Here is a 19,396-nt window from a genome sequence, read left to right as displayed (position 1 = left end):
TTCCCTCCTGCATGCCCCACCTGTTTGATGGTTAACTCCCTTATTTGCTGTAACAGGTTTGTTTTATTTTATGATTCAAGAAATAAGGTGAGACAGAAACACTGATCTGGTCTTATCTCAATAGATTTGGGACAAAACCAGCCTGGAATGTTTGAAAGTGTTGACGGGGCACACGGGCTCCGTCCTCTGTCTGCAGTACGATGAACGTGTCATTGTGACCGGCTCCTCGGACTCCACAGTGAGGTGAGTGCGTGGCTTGGCGGTCTGAACTTGAGCTCCCCCCAGGAGCAGACAGAGCCGCACCTCCTCTCCGTTGCTCCGTGTGCTGTAGTTCAGGACCACTTCGGGTGTGGGTGTAGCTGCATTTTGGGAAGTAGGTCCTGTCCCGTTGCCACATAGTATAGAGATGGCACCATGCTTTCCTACAGAGCACACTGTCTGCTGCAGGCCGACTCCCCCTGGAGCCGTGCTCCAGAGCAGAGAGGAGGCAGGGGCTCCCCGAGGGGCTGTGGGAACAGCCTACAAAGTGAAAGAATCAGCAACAGCTGTTCGCGGAACCTTTCCAGGGCCACAGAGAGTGCTAGTGTTTTGTGGACTCTCATCCTATTGAATTCTCACATCAACCTTTCTAGTAGGTAGATACTGTCTTCTTTATTTGTAGATGTACAAGGAAACAGATCAGAGAGGTTAAGCAATTTGCTCAGAGTCACATAGTTAATCTGAACTTTGAATTTATATCATTTAAGACTGTCTTCATATTGCGTAGACTTTCCAGTAATGGCAACACTTGTTTTCAGATGCCACCCCCGGGGCAGAGTGACGAGGCTGGTTAATGGCAGTGCTTCCTCTCAGAAGGGAAGTGGTGATTGCTGGTTGGAAGTTGGGAGAGTAGAAAGGAAACGTGTTGGGATCCACTCCTAAACCACTGGGACAGGGACCTTTCCACACCCAGTGGCTGTGGGCTGGGGGTGGGGAGGGCTCATCAGGGTGAAGCCCTGGCTGCGGCTGGTGGCTGGGGAAGCACGCCCTCTGAGGGGAGGGCACAGCTCTCCTACGGACTGAAAGTCGTGACGTCTCATCCATCCCACACCATCTCTCACCCAGCAACTTCGAGTCAGAGACTGGAAGAGGATGTGCCCCAGAGACACCCAAGGCACTGGAGCAGTCACCCGATGCCCAGTGTCCTCTCCCTGGCCCGTGCTTCCAGGCCCCTGTTTCTGCTGTAGGTCACGTTTCAGCCCGAGAAGCCCGAGTTTTTCCTCCTGCTCTGCATCAGCTTGACCTCTTGGGAGACCGTGGCTACAGAAAAGCTATGATGTGAAAGGGCTGCCCCTAAGCACCCCATATCTCAAGGGTGAACCAACTGGGAGACACTGGCTTTGTCCATAAAGCCACTGGGGTGAATAGATGGTTGTGGGATTGATGAGACTCCATGACTTACAGTCATTAGGTTCAAGGCCTCTCAAAGGTCAAAAAGAACCTTAACTGTCCTCAGTTCTCCATCCACCAAGCCCCTTCCCCGTCACCTCAGACTCACTGCAATGCCTACTTATTTGAAGAGTCATTTTTTTTACCATCAGTACAGACCTGCAGGCACAATCCATAAACACCCGACTGTGACATAAACCTACACCTGAGCCGAGCCAGACTTGGCCGCTTTTTTCTGAAACACTTCTCAGCAAACAGAGAAATTGCTCCTTTTAGCTGGTACTTAGGTGTCAGGTCCCAGTCACCAAATACAAGTCGAGTCCACACTCCCAGCCTGCTAAAAGAATGGGCCCAGAGCGCGGGTGCCATGCGCTCTCCCGGTTGTCTCCGTAGGTAAGCTTTGTGCTTTCTGTTCTCATCTAGAGTCTGGGATGTGAACACGGGCGAGGTTCTGAACACGTTGATCCACCACAATGAGGCTGTCCTGCACTTACGCTTCAGCAACGGACTGATGGTGACCTGCTCCAAGGACCGCTCCATCGCGGTGTGGGACATGGCTTCTGCCACCGACATCACTCTGCGCCGGGTCCTGGTTGGCCACCGCGCTGCTGTCAACGTAGTGGACTTTGATGATAAGTACATCGTGTCTGCCTCTGGTGACAGAACCATCAAAGTAAGTGTATCCGCTTCCTTCTGTCTCTCAGAATGGAGAGAGCAGGAGTGGCTACCCCAGCTGGTACTTCTCAAGATCTTTATTCTCCATTGCGCTTAGCAGCCCCTGAAGCCACCCCATTCTCCATGCTCCTTTAGTTACAGGACGCGAGGAGGAAAGGGTCATGGGACCAGGAAAGAGCAGTCCTCTATTTCATGAAGTGACTTTGCCGGTGGCCTTTATAAGGGGACAAGAACTAATCTATTGAACATGTCCCATGTGCTCGGAGCTTGTACGTCACCACCTCGTGTCGTCCTCCTGGCACACTGTTGAGGAGGTTTCGCCTCCATTGTACGGATGTGGCTCAGTGAGTGAAGAACTACACCGGAGACCACGCAGCTGGCTAGCGGCAGAGCTGAGATTGGATTCAGTCACCTGATTGTGAGAGCCAACCCTGTCATGCCGCCGACCCGGGGCCAGCTGCTAGAGATGTGATGGGAACAACACATGTCCCTGTCTTCAGAAAGCTCGGCATGCGGGCAGCAGACATGTGACAAGCAGTTGCTGTAGTCTAGGGTGACCCACAGGATCGATATCCATTTAATTTTTAAAAATCTAGCTTTCTTACGTTTTTATAACAACTTTATTAAAATAGTTCACATACCATGGGATTCATAATTTCAAAGCACACAGTTCAGTGGCCTGCAGTATATTTACAGTGTTGTGTAACCATAACTAGTTCCGGGACATTTTCAGTCGCCTCCAAAAGAGCTCAGACCCATTAGCGGTCAACCCCTCTTTCCTTCCCTCGTCCCTGGCCGCCGCGAGTCTACTTTCCGCCAATGGATTTGCCGTCTGGGCATTTCTTACAAATGGAATCATACAATATGGGGCCTTTTGTGTCTGGCTTCTTTCACTTAGTGTATTGCTATCAAGGTCCACCCATAGACATTGTTCATTTAACAGTAGTTCATTTCTTCTAATGACTGAATAGAATTTCATTGGATGGATGTGCCACATTTTGTTTATCCATTCATCAGTAGATGGGCATTTTGCTGTTTATACATTATCTATTACGAATAATGCTGCCATAAACATTTGTGCAGACATATATTTTCAATTCTCTTGGGATGATAACTCTGTGTTGAAGTTTTGCCAAACGGTTTTCCAAAATGGCTACACCAGTTTACAATCTCACCAGCAATATATGAATATTTAAAATTGGCTAAAAACCAAACAAACAAAAAAACCCCTTCTTTTTATGACCTGCACTAAACAGCATTCTAGTATGTGTCACCCCACAGATCACAGCCTAGGTCACATCATACATTAGATTGTGTGAACAGCTAGGATTTGTATGAGGTAATTCACTCACTGCTCAGCCACACCGTTGGTACAAGACCAGTGCCTGGAAGTCAAGAGGGCCTGGGCCTTAATCAGCGCTTGCATAATAGCAGCCTGGAGGAATTCTCCATATCGGGTCAACATTTGGTATTGTCTGTCTTTTTATTACAGTTATCCTAGAGCAGCGGTTCTCAACCTGTGGGTCGTGACCCCTTTGGCGGTCGAACGACCCTGTCACAGGGGTCCCCGAAGACCATCCTGCATATCAGATATTTACATTACGATTCATAACAGTAGCAACATTACAGTTATGAAGTAGCAACGAAAATAATTTTATGGTTGGGTCACAACATGAGGAACTGTATTTAAAGGGCCAGAAGGTTGAGAACCACTGTCCTAGTAGGTGTGTGGTGGTATCTCTATTAATTTTGTTTTCCATTTCCCTAATGCCTAATGAGGTTGAACATCTTTTCATGTGCTTGTTGGCCATTTTTATGTCTTTGGAGAAACATCTATTTAAATCTTTTGTTCATTTAACAAATTGGATTATTTGTCTTTCTATTGTTTAGTTGCAGTAGTTCTTTATATGCTCTGATAGTAAGGTCCTTAGATAAATATTTGCAAATATTTTATTTAATCTTGTGGGTTGTGTTTTCACTTTCCTTTTTTAAATGGTTTTACTTTCTTTTTTTAAAAAATATATTTTATTGATTTTTTACAGAGAGGAAGGGAGAGGGATAGAGAGATACACACATCCATGAGAGAGATACATTGATCAGCTGCGTCCTGCACACCCCCTCTTGGGGATGTGCCTGCAACCAAGGTACATGCCCTTGACCGGCATCGAACCCGGGACCCTTCAGTCCGCAGGCCGGCGCTCTATCCACTGAGCCAAAACCGGTCAGGGGGTTTTACTTTCTCGATAGTTGTTTTTGAAACATAGAACTATTTTAATTTTGATGAAGTGCATTTTATCAATTTTTTTCTTTTGTTGCTTGTGTTGTTACATCTAAGAAACCATTGCCTAATCCAGTGTCACAGAGATTTACTCCTGTGTTTTCTTCTAAGAGCTTTATAGTTTGAGTCCTTACATTTTGGTCTTTGATCCATTTTGAATTAAATTTTTATATATAGTGTGAGGTAGGGATTCAACTTCATTCTTTGCACGTGGATATCTAGTTAACCCATTCAACTACAAGTGCAGCTGGTAAAATAATTCAGGCACTGTGTTCGCTTTGTGTCTCCTTATTTGGCTGGTAATGTGTGGCTATGGACATCTAAGTCTTGCAGATGGTTTCACAAAAGGGGGATTATTCATTCCACATTCATAATATTAGGAGTGATGTGTCGAAACAAATGGAGCTGTTCAAGAAACTACGCCGAGAAGAGGAGGGTGTGGAAGGTGGAGCTTGTTCAGATCTGTTACATTGGGTTTGACATGTCAGCTGGTATAAACCGTAAAATCTGGCCCGGGCTCTTCCCTCTGGGCAGCTGAGTGTCTGAACCCTCCAGGAGATGGTCTCTTTGCAAAGATCTCAAGGCTTGGAGACCTCACCGCCTCCCTTTGTATTTCATTCCAGTTTTATCACTCAGCAGCCAAGAAAGCTTGATTCTGTCTAATCTGGCCCCCCACTCCCAGCGCTGTCTCATAGTCAAGTATTTTGATCCTTCCTGGAGCCCTCACTTTCTGAGAAAGGTATATTGTGCAGGGACTTTTCTGTACTCATTCTGTTGCTAATTTGTTACAGGTCTGGAGTACGAGTACCTGTGAATTTGTTCGTACTCTGAATGGGCACAAGCGAGGCATTGCCTGTCTCCAGTACAGGGACCGGCTGGTTGTTAGTGGATCATCAGATAATACCATCAGGTGGGTAGAAGCTCGGTGCCAACAGGGCGGGCGGGGTGGTTCCTGCCATAGTGTTCACTCATCTCCCACTCCGAAAGCTCCAAAGACGCAGAGGCTTTGGGATGCTTTAGATAAGAAAACTTTAACTTTTTATTCATCTGTTTGGCTCTCTCACTGACGTGGGTCACCTGTCTTTTCCCAAGATTCCCCCGCTGCACAGGGCTTTGTGACCTTAGCTCCACAAGATCACCTAACACCAGGACACTCAGACAGAGCGTGTGCTGCCAGCCTGGCTCCGCTTGCCCTGCCTCAGCGCCTGCCTCCCTCCCCACTCGTGGGCGGTACCTTCTTGGCTGTCCCAGGACGGCGATACAGAATCACCCACTCCTGTTTGGTCATCTGTTTCATTTCCTTTTTTCTTCCCAACACTCAGTGTCCTTGCTTTCTAATAAATCTGACCCATCCTTCATATCTTATTAGAGCTTGTCTTAAATATCTATTTAAGTATCCCAAGTCATTCCCCCGCCCCAGTGTATGCTATAGCAATGTGTGTGTGAAATTATCTAATGTTTGGGCAAAATAAAGGTTGGGCTCGATTATTTGAGAAAGGGAGGGAAGGGAGAAAGGGTGGGGCTCTAACTGCTATCAGGTTTTTTTAAAAAGATTTTTTAAAAATTGATTTTTACAGAAAGAGGAAGGGAAGGGTGGGGGTGGTGGGGAGAGAGAGAGAGAGAGAGAGAGACATCAATGTGAGAGCAGAACATGTCTCCTGCATGCGGCCTACTGGGGACTGAGCCTGCAACCCGGCCTGTACCCTGACCAGGAACCAACCTGGCCACCTCTTAGTGCACTGGACAAAGCCCAAGCAGCGGAGCCACACGGGCCAGGGCTGCTCTACGTCTTCTTTTAAGCTGTAAGATGTCATAAAAGTCACTTCAGTACTTGAGTCTCGGTCCTGTTGTATTAATGGTGCTTTCTAGTAGCATTTCAGCAATAAACAATCCTTAGCGTCCTCATTGGAATCTCTGAGGTTTTACAAAATAGCATGTGTATTGCACTACAGCTCCCAGGAGGGAACCACTTTGGACTTGGTGGCAGTGCTCACAGTAGGTTCAAGAAGCCATCGTCACTGACACTGATGGAGAGGTTGGCTGAGGGTGGCTGTGGTGAAATGTTCACTAGAAGTTCATTACAGAATTTATTTGTACCTTTGTTTTGTGTGTGTTCCGTTGCTGTGATTTCTTTTTGCAAATAATGCAGAAAAATCAATGATCATAGAAACAGATTTTATTTCCAGAGCTGTTACCTGATTTATATACAGAAAAAAGGCTAACTGTGTATATTTATGTACTGGGTTTGTATTTCCAAGGCACTGCATGTAGCTCGAGTCTCCCACTTTGACCTTGAATCTGGGCAGCCCCAGGATGCAGTGCATACCGAGACGGGGTCCCTGAGCCTCGTCGGGGGACGGAGACCACCGGGCTGGGAGTGCCTGTGGTGGAATTCTCTTATTTGTTTAGTAACATATGCATGTGATTTTAAAAGTTTCAAACTGTGTAAAAGGAAATATAATGAAAAGTAAGGCTTCCTCCCAAGTTAGTGCTTAAAAACACACCAATGGCCTAAGTGTACATTAATGTGTAGTGTGGGCTGGGAGTGAGATAGAAATAAGAATTCCAGAGGAGGGAAGTCATACGTGGACAGATACGAAGACCGTGCGGGCGGTGTGGTCACGTGCGAGGGTTTCACGGAGCTCTTTTCCTTCAAGGCTATGGGACATTGAATGTGGCGCCTGCTTAAGAGTCCTAGAGGGACATGAAGAGCTGGTGCGGTGCATCCGGTTCGACAACAAGAGGATTGTCAGCGGGGCCTATGACGGGTGGGTACTTCACATTGCAATGCTCTGCTGTGCCTGCGGCAGGAGGGAATAGGGCTGCCCCTCACGCAGCTGTGTGTGCAGGTCCTGGGCGGGGCAGGTTCTGTGTACGGAGGGTGGCAGCTGTTATTACACCACTTGGTCACGTGAGGCCAGGAGTAGCTTAGGTTGTGCAGGAATTCCGTTCTTAGCCCTTACACCAGGCGTGGGGTCCCCTCTCCTCCCCTCCCCCCAGTTCGGGGGTACATTTCTTTTGCCCTTTTGGTGAGTTGAACAGATCCTCTTTTAAAAGCTTCACGACTTTTTAAATGAGCAAATGGCAACTGTAAACCTTTCAAGATGACCTGCTATATACTTCACAAGCGGGTCAGGTGGTCTGTTCACACTCCTGTCATTAACTGGGAGCATTGGCCTCGTTGGCAGAAAGGCATCCTTGGAATGTCACAGCCCCAGCTCCATCCGCAGCAGCACCGGCTCAGCCCGGAGGGCCCTGGTGAATGCCTTTGTTGACACAGAGGATCGAGTCAGGGGCTGAATGGAGATAACTGGAAGTTGTTTCTTGTCTCCCTTAAAAATACTTCCGTGCCATTCCCGCAAGTCTGGGACTGTGTGGTGGCTTAAATAACTTGTAAGGACATAAGCATGCTCCCCATTAACGTTCCCAGTGGGCAATTCAAAGGCACTCCGCTATCGAGGAAACGCTTGACAGTATTTAAAATGTTCGCTTTTTCGCTCATCGCAATCTCATTGTCCTTTCCAGGAAAATTAAAGTTTGGGACTTGCAAGCCGCTCTCGACCCGCGAGCCCCAGCAAGCACGCTGTGTTTGCGCACCTTGGTGGTATGTGACCTGCCGACACGGGAAGTGGTTCCCTGAGCTGGGGCTGGCCGCCTGCACAGAAGCCGCCTGGGTAGCACCAGGAAGCTGTGTCTTCAGAGAAAGGCGCCCTTCTGTTCATTGGTCTGGCCCACATCAGAGACTTTGACATTGACCTTCCCATTGCAGCGGAGCCCTCCCCTAAGGAGCTTTCCTATGGCCCTCGCTGTGAAGCAGGTTCCTCCTTTATGGGTGGACTGATCTCCTCGCAGAGCAAAACCTGGTTCCTACCTGAGGTGTGGGAGGTGTTCATGTGGGTCCTTGGTTATGTTACCCTTTTCAGACAGCACATTTTTGTACTGTTGTGATGGAATTCCCCTCAGTCTACGTTCTATGGATTATTGCTTTGACATACAGGAGTACTTTATTTTTATATGTTAATCTTACTTTTGCAGCTTTACCAAGCACATTATTTCTCATAGTCTGCTCACCTTTGTTGTATTTTTTGAGAGGCAGTTGCTTGAAAATACTGATATTTCCCCTATTTTCAATAGTTCTCCCTTTTATTTTTGTATCTTCCCCCCGGGCACTGACTGGAACATGCAGAGCTGGAGGAGGGCCGTTCTCATCTTGGTTTTCACGGGAATGCTGCTCCTAGTTCACCATCAGCTCTGACGCTGGCTGTGGTTTGAGTAGTTCCGGTCCCGTTCACACCACTCTCCTGGTCCTAGTTCGCACCATGTTCAAGAACGGGCATTGCACATTACCGCTCACCTTCCTGACCTTCTAAGACCCTCTGTGCACGATCACTGATGTCCTAATGGGCGGGGACCTGGGATACAGAGTCTGGTCAAAGGAAAGGCCAAGAAGGGGAAGCAGTGAGGGCGCCGAGGGCGAGGACAGCACTCCGTGGGCTCGGGGACTTGTTAGGAGCCTGGACACGGAGCTGCCTCCCCACCTGTGCCTGCTGGGGTTCTGAGGGACGGGAAGGCCTCACCCTCCTCACCCAGTGTTCTCTTTCACAGGAGCATTCTGGTCGTGTGTTTCGGCTACAGTTTGATGAATTTCAGATCATCAGCAGCTCTCACGATGACACTATTCTGATTTGGGATTTCTTAAATGTGCCTCCCAGTGCCCAGAATGAGACCCGTTCTCCCTCCAGAACATACACTTACATCTCCAGATAACAGTCTGCACTTTACCCGTTTCAGGTGAGTGCTTCTCCAGGTAATGCTGCTGATCGGAATCACCGTGGGGCGGGGTTGCGGGGGGCGGGGTGGGCGTTGCAGGGGAAGGGAGAGAATTGTGTGGCCTGGTTCCTTTCTCAGTGATAGGAACCAAGGTGAAATGCCAGTGAGTGCAGGTAGTCGCTTCAGCAAACGAAGACAAAACTCAGTAAGCAGTCGGAACAAACTGTCCAAACTGGCACCGCCAGCCACTACATCTGCGTCTCCCTCACCCAGACAGGTGCCAGGTGTGCACATCCCTCCGCCCGGCCCTTCCACCTCTGCTCGGCCTCTCGTGGGTTTTTAATCAAGTTTGCTGAGGGGTGATCTCTGTAAAATGGACTGGACTGTTTGACACGTTTTTACAAATGTGTGCATTTCTGCAGCTGCCTCCACAGTCAAGATAGAGACATACCTGTGACCCCAGAGAGTTCCCTGTGTCCTGACCTTACCCAGACTTAGCCCCGCGGGCCTGCTCTCTCACTAGCCACAGCTCTCGACATGTGGCCAGGACGACTTGGGAACGGAATTTTAAATTATATTTTAATTGGATTTTTATTTATGTTTAATTGTACTTTATTTAAACTCATATTTAAATAGTTACATGTAGCTAGTGACTGTTTTTGGACTGGTGTAGTTTTATATTTAGCTTTTACATTTAGGTCTATCCCAGTTAGCGTTAACATGGGTGTGTGGTGTGAGGTGAGGTGGTGGTTCTTGTTTTTATGCGGTTAGCTAGCTGTCCCCGCGCTATCTGAGTAAAGACGTTCCCCTTCCCATTGAATTGCTTTGGCACCTGGGTCCCAAAATCAGGTGACCACTGACTTGTACTCCTGTTTCTGGACTCTTTTCTCTTGTGTGGCTGTGTGGCTCTCCTTTTGCCAATACCACATTATGTAATAAATCTTCCAACTTAAAAAAAACCCACTGTTTTAACTTCTAGGTCCTTTAGGGTTTCACATTCCATTTTGAATTGGATTGTCAAATCCTATGAAAATGGCTGCTGGGTGATGATTAGGACTGCATTGACTCTAAAGATCATTTTGGGGGAGAATTTTCATCTTAACACTTTATTGAGTCTTCCAGCCTATAACATGGTATAGCTCTATTATTTAGGTTTTCTTCAGTTTCCTTAAGCAGTGCTTTGCAGTTTGTTTTCTGTGCAAGTCTTGCACATGTTGTTAGACTTACTCCGTTCTTAATTTTTCCTCTGTCAGCTGTGCATTCCCCTCCGGACACCGCGTCAGTGGCAGCCAACCTCTGCTGGTTTTCCCACGTGAAATAGAACCTGGTCAGCAGTAGCTGTAGCTGAGCTTCTGCAGTGGATAGACGCAGGCGAGGACGGGTGTCATAGAATAGCCTCAGGGCACCTGTGTTGTATCTTAGATATGTGTTTCAAGAGGCACATGATAAAATTCAAGACACTCCTAGTATGTCCTCTCATACCCTTCACCCCCACCTGGCATATTTAATTGATCTAGAACATAGTAAACATTCATAAGTTGGACAACTTTTACATCTCACGTGAAAGGGTCCTGAACCGGATTCCTTTGGTTGAGGGATGAGTAATGGTCAGCAGTGTCTGCCTCTCATCGGCCAGGCTGACGGAAACTGGTGGCACTGCGTCCAGGCCCTCCTCCCAGCCCTTCTAGGGACTAAGCAGCCGCCTGGTTATGATCCACAATTACAAGTCAATGGAAAAATCTTATCTGCTTTCTGAGCAGCACAAGCAACGAAACCTCAAATGTGTTTGTCTCTTCAAAGTGAATTACTTTTGACAACCTTGGCAGTCAACTTCATGGTTTTTATTGCTCTTTTCCAAATTCTTTTCACTTATTGTAACATGAAAAAAATTATTACCATGTGATACTGTAAGATTTATGCATAATAAGAAACACTACCCTAATGATGATTTAACCTTGCAGTAAAATATTCACCCCTAAAACATTAGGTAAGAGTGTTTCTATGTCAGGAAAGCTAGCAATAGATTTATTTGCCGAGTCATTTTTAAAAATCACTAACTCGTAAGAGCTAAAGAGGCAATAGCTCTCGTTTCTCTTATAATAAGACAATATAAGATCATTTAAGAAATTAAAAAACAGGTAAACCAAAAGATGAAAATAAAACCCTACTCATGGTTCACCATTGTTAACTCCTCTGTGTACATACTGCACATGTCTTTAAATGCTGTTTTTCTCTTTGTTGTGAAGTTATGGCATGCCTGAATTATATCATTCGTAATGGCAAAATAATATTTGATTATCTGGATATGTCCTGTTCCCCACCCCCACCCTTTTAGCTTTTAGCCATTATAAAATAAAACACATTACTGATTTTTGGGGGACTTAATCTTTGCCCATCCCTTCGTTACCTTTGGATGTAATTCTAGAAATGTCTAGAGTGTCTGGATTAGAAGGTGTGGCATTTATAGACTTCGGGGACGCACAGTCGTGTTGCCCTCCAGAGGAGTTCAGTTGTTTATACTCCCCCAGTTCCTGTAAAATGAATCCAGGGACTCCTAAATATCTTCGTGGGGAGAGAGTGGCAAATGAATCTTGAATTCATTGAGAAAACTTATTTGAATTCTTGGTCTTTATGAAAATTGACAACATTTTAGGAAAGTTCCCTTTAAAAAAGAAAAGCTAAAAAAACCACACTAACTCTAACATTCTCTCCCCTCTCTCTCCTTCTCTCCATGTACATGTACCTCTCCCTCTCCCTCTCCCTCTCCCTCTCCCTCTTCCTCTCCCTCTCCCTCTCCCTCTCCCTCTCCATCCCTCTCTCTCTCTCTTCCCCAATAGAATTTTAGACCTAAAGGAGACTTTTAGATCTTCTAACCAATAGTTTAGTGCAGTGTTTGGAAAGGTTGTGACGCAGTAGTGATTGTGAAATCATTTGAATGGAATTTGACTTTGACAAAATTTTGAATAGGAAATGTCAGCCTGCATTGTACACGCTAATGATAAGCCTTGTTTCATGAATATTCTGCTTTGGGGGGTGTGGGTGGGTGCATATATCATTTATATACGTGGATGAACGTAAAGGTTATGATTGAAATGTGTACTTGACTCAAAATCATGGTCAAACAATAAGAACCATTTAGTAGTCTTTTCCTCTACACTGTTGTCCTTTTATTAATGATTTATTTCACACAGAAGTGGTTTCTCATGATTAGCATTCTACTTAGAACCCTTGTCTTATTTACTAGCTTTGCATATTTTGTTTCCCGGTGACAGACAGTGCCTTCAGGAGGGCGGTGACAGGCCCGTGTAGGTTCTGGATGCCATAAAAGATGATGCTAAGTGTAAATCTGACATTGGCGTCTTTGTGATAGGCATCCTTTTTAGCAGGAGCCCTGAAAGAGGATGAGCTGTAGGGCCAGGCGTCCCTTTGAGCCCTCACTCCCTTAGTGACTGATGCGTGAACGGAGCCTTCGTGGTCCGACGTGGCGTGGGTCTGAGTGAGTGTGATCCCTGGCGTGTAGCACACTCACAACCGCTGCAGCTTGTTGCTTATTTGAAAATCAGTCATGTGTTGCGTGTGTACCAGTGTGTGTCTGTGGATGGGCTGTGCTGGGTTAGCTCCACGTTTACCCAGTGTCCCCATCCACACTCGCTTGCGTTTGTTTTCTTTCCAGGGTTTCCTATTTTTGAACTACTGGCTACATGGCTACCAAATGCCTAAGGAGTTCTTCACAGCTGAGTTATGAAGCTGGAATTGGTTCTAGACGCTGGGTAGATGCAAAGCAGCCAACTCAAGTACCGACATTTCTCACCTCCGGTTCCGGCCTCCGCTCTGAGAAGGGTCCCTTAGCTTCCACCGACTTCAAGTAGGACCGAAGCCCATCTCCTCCCCATCAGTGAACAGATCTCATGCTTCAGATGTAAATTGGTCAGATAAAAGGAACATCCAGTCTGTTTCCCAGAAGTAAATCGACAGAGAAGACTTGACCTCTAATTTATATTGCTTTGCACTTTGGTCTGCTACTAAGAAACAGCATTCTTTGGTGAGATTTTGGGTGCCAAACACCTACCCAGAATGCCCAGGGCTTTCCTTTGCAGAAGTTTCCTTTTGACTGTCCACATCATTCTGAATTCTGACTTGTATTAGGAATATGTTGGACAATGGAAAAATTTCTCTGGATTGTTTTAGTAATATTTTTTGGATTCTACTTCCTTTTGGTATCATTTCTCTTAATTTAAAGAACTGTAAGCCGGTTATATTATCTCCCGACAGGTAATATAGCTCTTTTCTTTTATTAACTGTTCTTTGTACCCAACCCGCTCCTGATACTCGGTAGAGGAACACCTTTACACATGTGCTTGCCTCCTAATTTAAATACTGTACCCGCATGTAGATATGATGTACATAACAGTTTAACCTCAAGGTTGCTGGAGTCGGCCCCGTGCCTGAGACACTAATACAGAGTGTGTTCCCACGTAGCCATGGGCTGGGCTCAAGAAACCGATGCCAGGGTTACTGTGGATTCCCTAGACCCTCCTGCAGTATTCATACGGTGTTTTTATTTTGTCATTGTCGTGTGTGTGTGTGTGTGTGTGTGTGTGTGTGTGTGTGTGTGGTGTTTTTAATGGGAATCTTGTTTTAAAATGTAATTTCTAAAGTTTAACAGAATGTTTCTTTGTGGGGTAGTATATACAATAGAGAGGTACCTGAGAATTCTTTTGTTCTTTTCCTCATGAGAACTCCTGAGTGCTAGTGGTCCCTTCCCATGGTATTCATTTGACTTCACCGTCAAAAACCAGGATTCTGTGCGTTAGTAACCCTGGGCAGGGAAGAACGGGAAGGCCCTACTGACGGGCCCCGGAAATCATGCATCTGGCTCGTGGGGACGGTGGCAGGCCCCGCGTGTGAACTGGTGTCCGCGCACCAGGTCAGGCTGGTGCCGAGGCCTGTCGAGCGGAAGGGTACTCCGACCTGGTGCAAAGCCTCAGACTCACCAATCCCACCCGTCGCCTCCGGGGGCGTTGGCTGCTGTGGCCCCGGCAGGTTCACAGGCTCTCGCGTGCTCGGCAACCGACTGCTAATGGCTCGATCATGCTGACTGCGTGGGAAGGGCTGGAGCGCCCAGCTGTCACTCCTTCCCCTTGCTCCATACTAGGTTTTGATTTGCCCCTCGCCATTGTGTCCAAAGATCAAGGAACGTCAATAACATTTAAAGGACCAATAGAACCTCCTGGTGATGAAACCTCTTCCCGTGGAAGCACACTACTCCGACAGAAGGTCCCTGGGCTCGGTGTTGTCTTCGCGTGGGGAACGGTGTGGGGATCAACGCGTGTGTGATTTGTTTATCGGGTTGGCTTGGCTTTTTCCTTTTTTTAAACATCCTTCCCTCCCACATTACTAAATTTCTGTTCTTGAGAAATTGAGCCTCACAGTGTAAAAAAATTGCCTCCATTCATAAGGTAGATGTTGTAAGCTTGACAGAGGTTGTGAAAGTGATGTAACTTTTAACGCTCTTCATCTTACAGCGCTCCTAGCGGAACGACTGGGAGAGCCCGGGGCGGGGGCGGGTGGGGAGGAGGCAATTGTGAACGAATGGACTTTCTGTTGTTTTTGCATGTTTAATATAAAGTTCTTGTTCCTTGGGAGATCATGGCCTTTGAACATGCACACGACCTTTGAATTGTGCCTACCAAATTATAGCAGGGACTTTGGCAGCCAAGGAATCCTGACTCTGGGAGTATAGTCATAATTCCCAGCCGTACTCTGGACTTTATTTTGCTAACCCATAATTGAGCAACTGTAAATTACTGCTATATTAATGTTTGAAAGCACTGGTTTAGTCTAATTCTAACTTGTAATTAATTATGTTTGCCAATTATCTGTTTGAAATAAATTTGTGTCTGGACAGCTATTGAAACTGTTAAATTGTACAGATATTATTCATGACAGCTTTGTACTGTGGAATGTGCTTAATAAAAAACAAAAAGTTGACCTTTGTCCAATAAATTGCTAAGTAATGTCAATAAATCAAGTATGAGTATTATGCAGTACATCTAACCTGGCTTCATGCAACTGTTACTTCAGCTACTAATTCAAAGCCAATACTCTTAATAAAGTGTTGCAATGCTCTGATGTTCTGTTAAGAAATTTTTCAAGAAAAACACACACAAAAAGCAAACCTGTCATGTGCTATATTAGTAACTCAGTGACGTACAATTAAAGTTTGCAGATTTAAAGAATCATCTGCTCTGTAAAATGAGATTGAAAGCAAATTGCTTTTGGCCTGAGAACGTGGATGACATCACACCAGCCCGTGCCTTGGGGGCTGTGCTGAGAGCTGATGGGAACCTCAGGAGCTGGGGCTCGTTCCGACTGCTCCCCAGCTGTCTGCTTCCCACAGTGCTGCTCTGCTGCCCAACGTTCTGAACAGTGGAGGAGTGGCCCCTGCCGTGTGCCCAGCGCCTCCCTGTGGGTGGCTCTCTGGTTCCCGGAGAAGGGGGTGGAGGTATGAGAAGGACACTTAAGCAGCATCGGACGTGCAATCGTGCGGTTTTCACGTTTGCAGATTCACACATCGCTGCTCGAGTTCTAAGTCAGAAAGAATACCGCCAGTGCCTGCAGGTTCTGCTCACAAAGTCCGAGACGCAGCGGGAGCTCTCCGGGTAACTAGGTTCCCCCCGTTAGTCGACCGAATTGGTACTGTGGACTTTGGGGATGAAATCAGAGTATTTCCATACAGTATTGCCCCCACCCATTTTTTTTCAGTTCTTAAAGTTGATTTTAGAGAGAGAGGAAGGGGAGAGTGAAAGAGAAACTTGATTTGTTCCACTGATTTATGCATTCATTAGTTGCTTCTTGTATGTGCCTGACTGGGGATCAAACCCACAACACTGGTGTATTGGGACAATGCTCTAACCAACTGAGCTACCCGGCCAGGGGTCCACCCATGTTTTTGTAAAAAAATGTTTAAAAAATATGTAACATGCTTATGGTTAAGAAAACCAACCAATTTACTAGTCTAAACCATAAAAAGATGGATAAAAAGGGATTATTCTCTTTTTTGCCCTTGACGCTCAGTCCTCAGACATTGTTAACCAGTTGTTGGCATATCCTGCACCGAATGTTACTCTGTATGGAAGAGTGTGTGTGTCTGTGTGTGTGTAGGTGTGTGCGCGCGTGCGTGTGTGTGTGTAGGTGTGTGTGTGTAGGGGTGTGTGTGTGTAGGGGTGTGTGTGTAGTGTGTGTGTGTAGGGGTGTGTGTGGTGCGTGTGTAGGTGTGTGTGTAGGTTGTGTGTGTGTGTAGTGTGTGTGTGTAGGTTGTGTGTGTGTAGTGTGTGTAGGTGTGTGTGCATGTGTGTGTAGGTGTGTGTGTAGGTGTGTGTGTAGGTGTGTGTGCACATGTGTGTGTAGGTGTGTGTGTGTAGGTGTAGGCCTTCATGCTCAGAACTTGATCTGGGCCAATGTTCCACACGCTGCTGGGCAGGAGGACTCTCAGGTGGGGCTGGGCCTTCATCTCTCCAGCGGGCTCCTACCCTCACATACTGGGTGTTTCGTACATACTAGTGATCTTCCTCGATACGGGAGGTGTTAACTGCAAGGAATTCACAGCTCTGAATGCATCCCATAATAATGGAGGTTCCAGGAGAGGTTGTGTAGAACTTGGATGTATAATCGGAGACCACGGTGCTTTGCCATGTCGGCCTGTTTGTTTTGCCGTTACTAAGGAGAAAGGAAGTTGGGCCGGCTGGCTGATACGCCGGTTACTAGTTAGCTGTGGGCAGTAACCCCCTTTGGGTCTTAGTGGTCCCGAGTCTGAATCTTTCCTGTTTCACTAGGTCGGTCCTGATGGGCACAGGTCCCGGCTCAGGGCCATCTGCTGCCCTGCAGGCAGGCAGGCCCAGTCAGGTCTGCGTTTTCAAGGAAAGGCGGAAGTCCGCATGAGGTGGACACCCTTTTAGAAAAGCTGGGATTTAGACAAAGGAGTCGCTGGGCACCGGTTTGCCATCTCTGAACTAAGGCGGTCTCAGCATTTCAGCAGTGACCTGTTGAGCCTTGTGCCCGAGTTTGGTGACCGAACGCTAAGCACGGGAGAGGTTCCGGGGAAACGGAACAAGTGATCTGCCCGTGACCAAGTGGCCAGCGTGCATTCACCACTCGATGCCCGCTTATGGAAGCCCACCTAAAGGGGAGGCGACCACCTAAAGGGGAGGCGTTGGGAAAGGCGAGGAGGAGTCGGAGCCGGGAGCCGGCCGCCCTGTGCGCAGTCGCGGAGGTGCAGCCCAGCTGCCTGCTGTTGTGGGAATTGATCTCGCGTTGACGCCAGGCAGGAGTTAGGCCTGAAGCGACCCGGTCGTCCGGCAGCAGGGAACGCTGGGAGCTCCGAGCTCTGAGCTCCAGCTTGTGTCTTGCACAAAGCTGGGTCTGAAACCGTACAGATACCCAAGAAACACCGTGGGATGACGGGTAGGTGACCATCCAAGTGCTCCCCTGCTGGTGGGCCCCGCACACCAAATGCACTGTTTTTCTCCGAGTAGGTATGTTCGTGTTGGGCCGGGAGGACCTGGGAGTAGCAAAGCCAAAGACACCGTAGCCGGGAAGGCCTCAGGAACGGCTTAAAGCGGGTGTCTGCTGAGAGCTGAGTGAGGACAACTTAAGCTCCCTCCGCCCTGCACCTCTGCCTTCTGTCCAAGCGACCTTTCCGTTCTCAAGGGCTGTGTTTAGCTCCCAACACGCTGCAGCTGGGGGTGGGGGCGTTGGGAAGGAACGCTCTCCGAACACCGCAGCCTTTGTGTCTTGGTTGAGACCATCCGGGGTGTGTGTGGGGGGCTGGTCTGCTGGATGGCAGAGAGGAAGGAGCATGGGCATTGGGGCCGCCAACTTAGCTCAGGACTGGACTCGGCCATCTGGTGGGCAGCAGGCCCCACGGGCAGGGCCTTCCCGCCCTGAAATTGAGCTCCCTCATCTAGGGAGTGGAGACCACGTTTTAAGATCAATGTAAGGATTAAATGGCATCTTCCACAGCGCCTAGCACACAGTCTGCACTTGGTGGTATTAGAACAGATGGAACAGAATGTCCTGACCAGAGAAAGTTATTAGTAGGGTTGGGGGTGTGTGAGATGAGACAACCTGAGGCGCGTCAGCTTCTCCTGGGAAAATAGAGGAGCAGACACCCCAGGGAGGACTCGCGTTAGTAACCAGGGCCTGGGCCGCTCAGCGGGAGGAACAGAGGGACGTGGACCGGTGAACAGCGTTTTTACGGAGTTATTTTCGTTAATTTATTAAGAGTGATTCAGTTTTAAAAGCAGTCAACCAACCATATCCCCAAGGGGAGTTTCTGGGAAGGGAATGAGACCTCAACATGCCAGGAGAGACATTCACGTCCTTGGCGTGTGTGTAGGTGGCGGGCGGGGCGGGGGGGGGGATGTGTGGGGGGCGGATGGTGCAGGGAAGTGGGCGGTGCCCTTGCCCCCATGCTCCATGGGCATCATGATGCCAGCGGGCAGCCTCTAGCAGGTTTTCAGCTGGGAGAGACCAGATAGGAAGCTGGTGTGGAGATTCAGGAGAGAAATGTTGGGATTCGGAAGCCGGGCGGTGCTGAGGGGTGTTGCTGGAGGGCGCAGGGGGCTGGGTTCAGTGTGAGTCCCCCACGCGCCACTAGGGGGCGCTGTGGTGGGCAGGGGTCCCAGCCCTGCTCTCAGGACGCTTCCATTCCCGCAGAAACAGGTGATGCTAGTGCAGCCAGGGTGCGCCCAGACGCCACAAATCCGCAGATAAACAGGCTGTGACATGGGCTGTGAGGGGAGGACACGGGCTGTGGGTTGCAGCGGCCTGGGGGCCGTCTGTGCCAAGGCTGCGCCGAAAAGCAGAAGCCAGCCGTGCGGTGCCAGGCGGTGGGAGACGGAGGCACAGAGGCCTGGAGGTGGGGATGCCCTGGATCGCAGTGGCCGGGCCGGAGGGTGCTTGGTCCCCGCGATGGGGGAAGGAGGGTGGGGTGCAGCGATGGACGGTGATGTGTGGGGGTTGGACATTGCAGGTGCCCGGGAGGTGGATCGTGCAGGTGGCGCTGATGCGCCTGCTGCTGCTGCGGCCAGAAGGACATCGGGGACCTTAGGAAGCGGCCGGGCCACAGCCTGCGCCTCGGGAGGCGGAGCAGCAGCGGAAAGGTAGGGACTGGTCCTCTGCAGACTTGGCGGGGCCTGGGTGGCGCTGCCAGAACTTGGAACACCATCCTTTCCAAACCCTTGC

General features: G+C 48.3%; 1 protein-coding gene across 8 annotated transcripts in view; it reads left to right on the top strand.

Moving 5' to 3' along the window:
• Positions 1 to 15,283, top strand: part of FBXW11 (F-box and WD repeat domain containing 11) — a 106,081-nt gene extending 90,798 nt beyond the window's left edge. For all 8 annotated transcript variants that reach the window (XM_006765388.2, XM_006765387.2, XM_006765386.2 and 5 more), the window contains 7 exons: positions 125 to 243; positions 1,852 to 2,101; positions 5,173 to 5,291; positions 7,039 to 7,149; positions 7,907 to 7,985; positions 8,987 to 9,172; positions 12,825 to 15,283. In XM_006765388.2, coding sequence (XP_006765451.1) covers positions 125 to 243; positions 1,852 to 2,101; positions 5,173 to 5,291; positions 7,039 to 7,149; positions 7,907 to 7,985; positions 8,987 to 9,148 — 840 coding nt within the window. In that variant the 3' untranslated portion in view covers positions 9,149 to 9,172; positions 12,825 to 15,283. The remainder of the gene's footprint in view (positions 1 to 124; positions 244 to 1,851; positions 2,102 to 5,172; positions 5,292 to 7,038; positions 7,150 to 7,906; positions 7,986 to 8,986; positions 9,173 to 12,824) is intronic.
• Positions 15,284 to 19,396: the final 4,113 nt, after the last annotated feature.

Source organism: Myotis davidii, unplaced genomic scaffold (genome assembly GCF_000327345.1).
Source record: "Myotis davidii unplaced genomic scaffold, ASM32734v1 scaffold399, whole genome shotgun sequence".
In the NCBI taxonomy this organism is placed as follows: domain Eukaryota; kingdom Metazoa; phylum Chordata; class Mammalia; order Chiroptera; family Vespertilionidae; genus Myotis; species Myotis davidii.
Note: the sequence above shows the minus strand (reverse complement) of the source record. Positions and strands in the feature narration are given on the sequence as shown.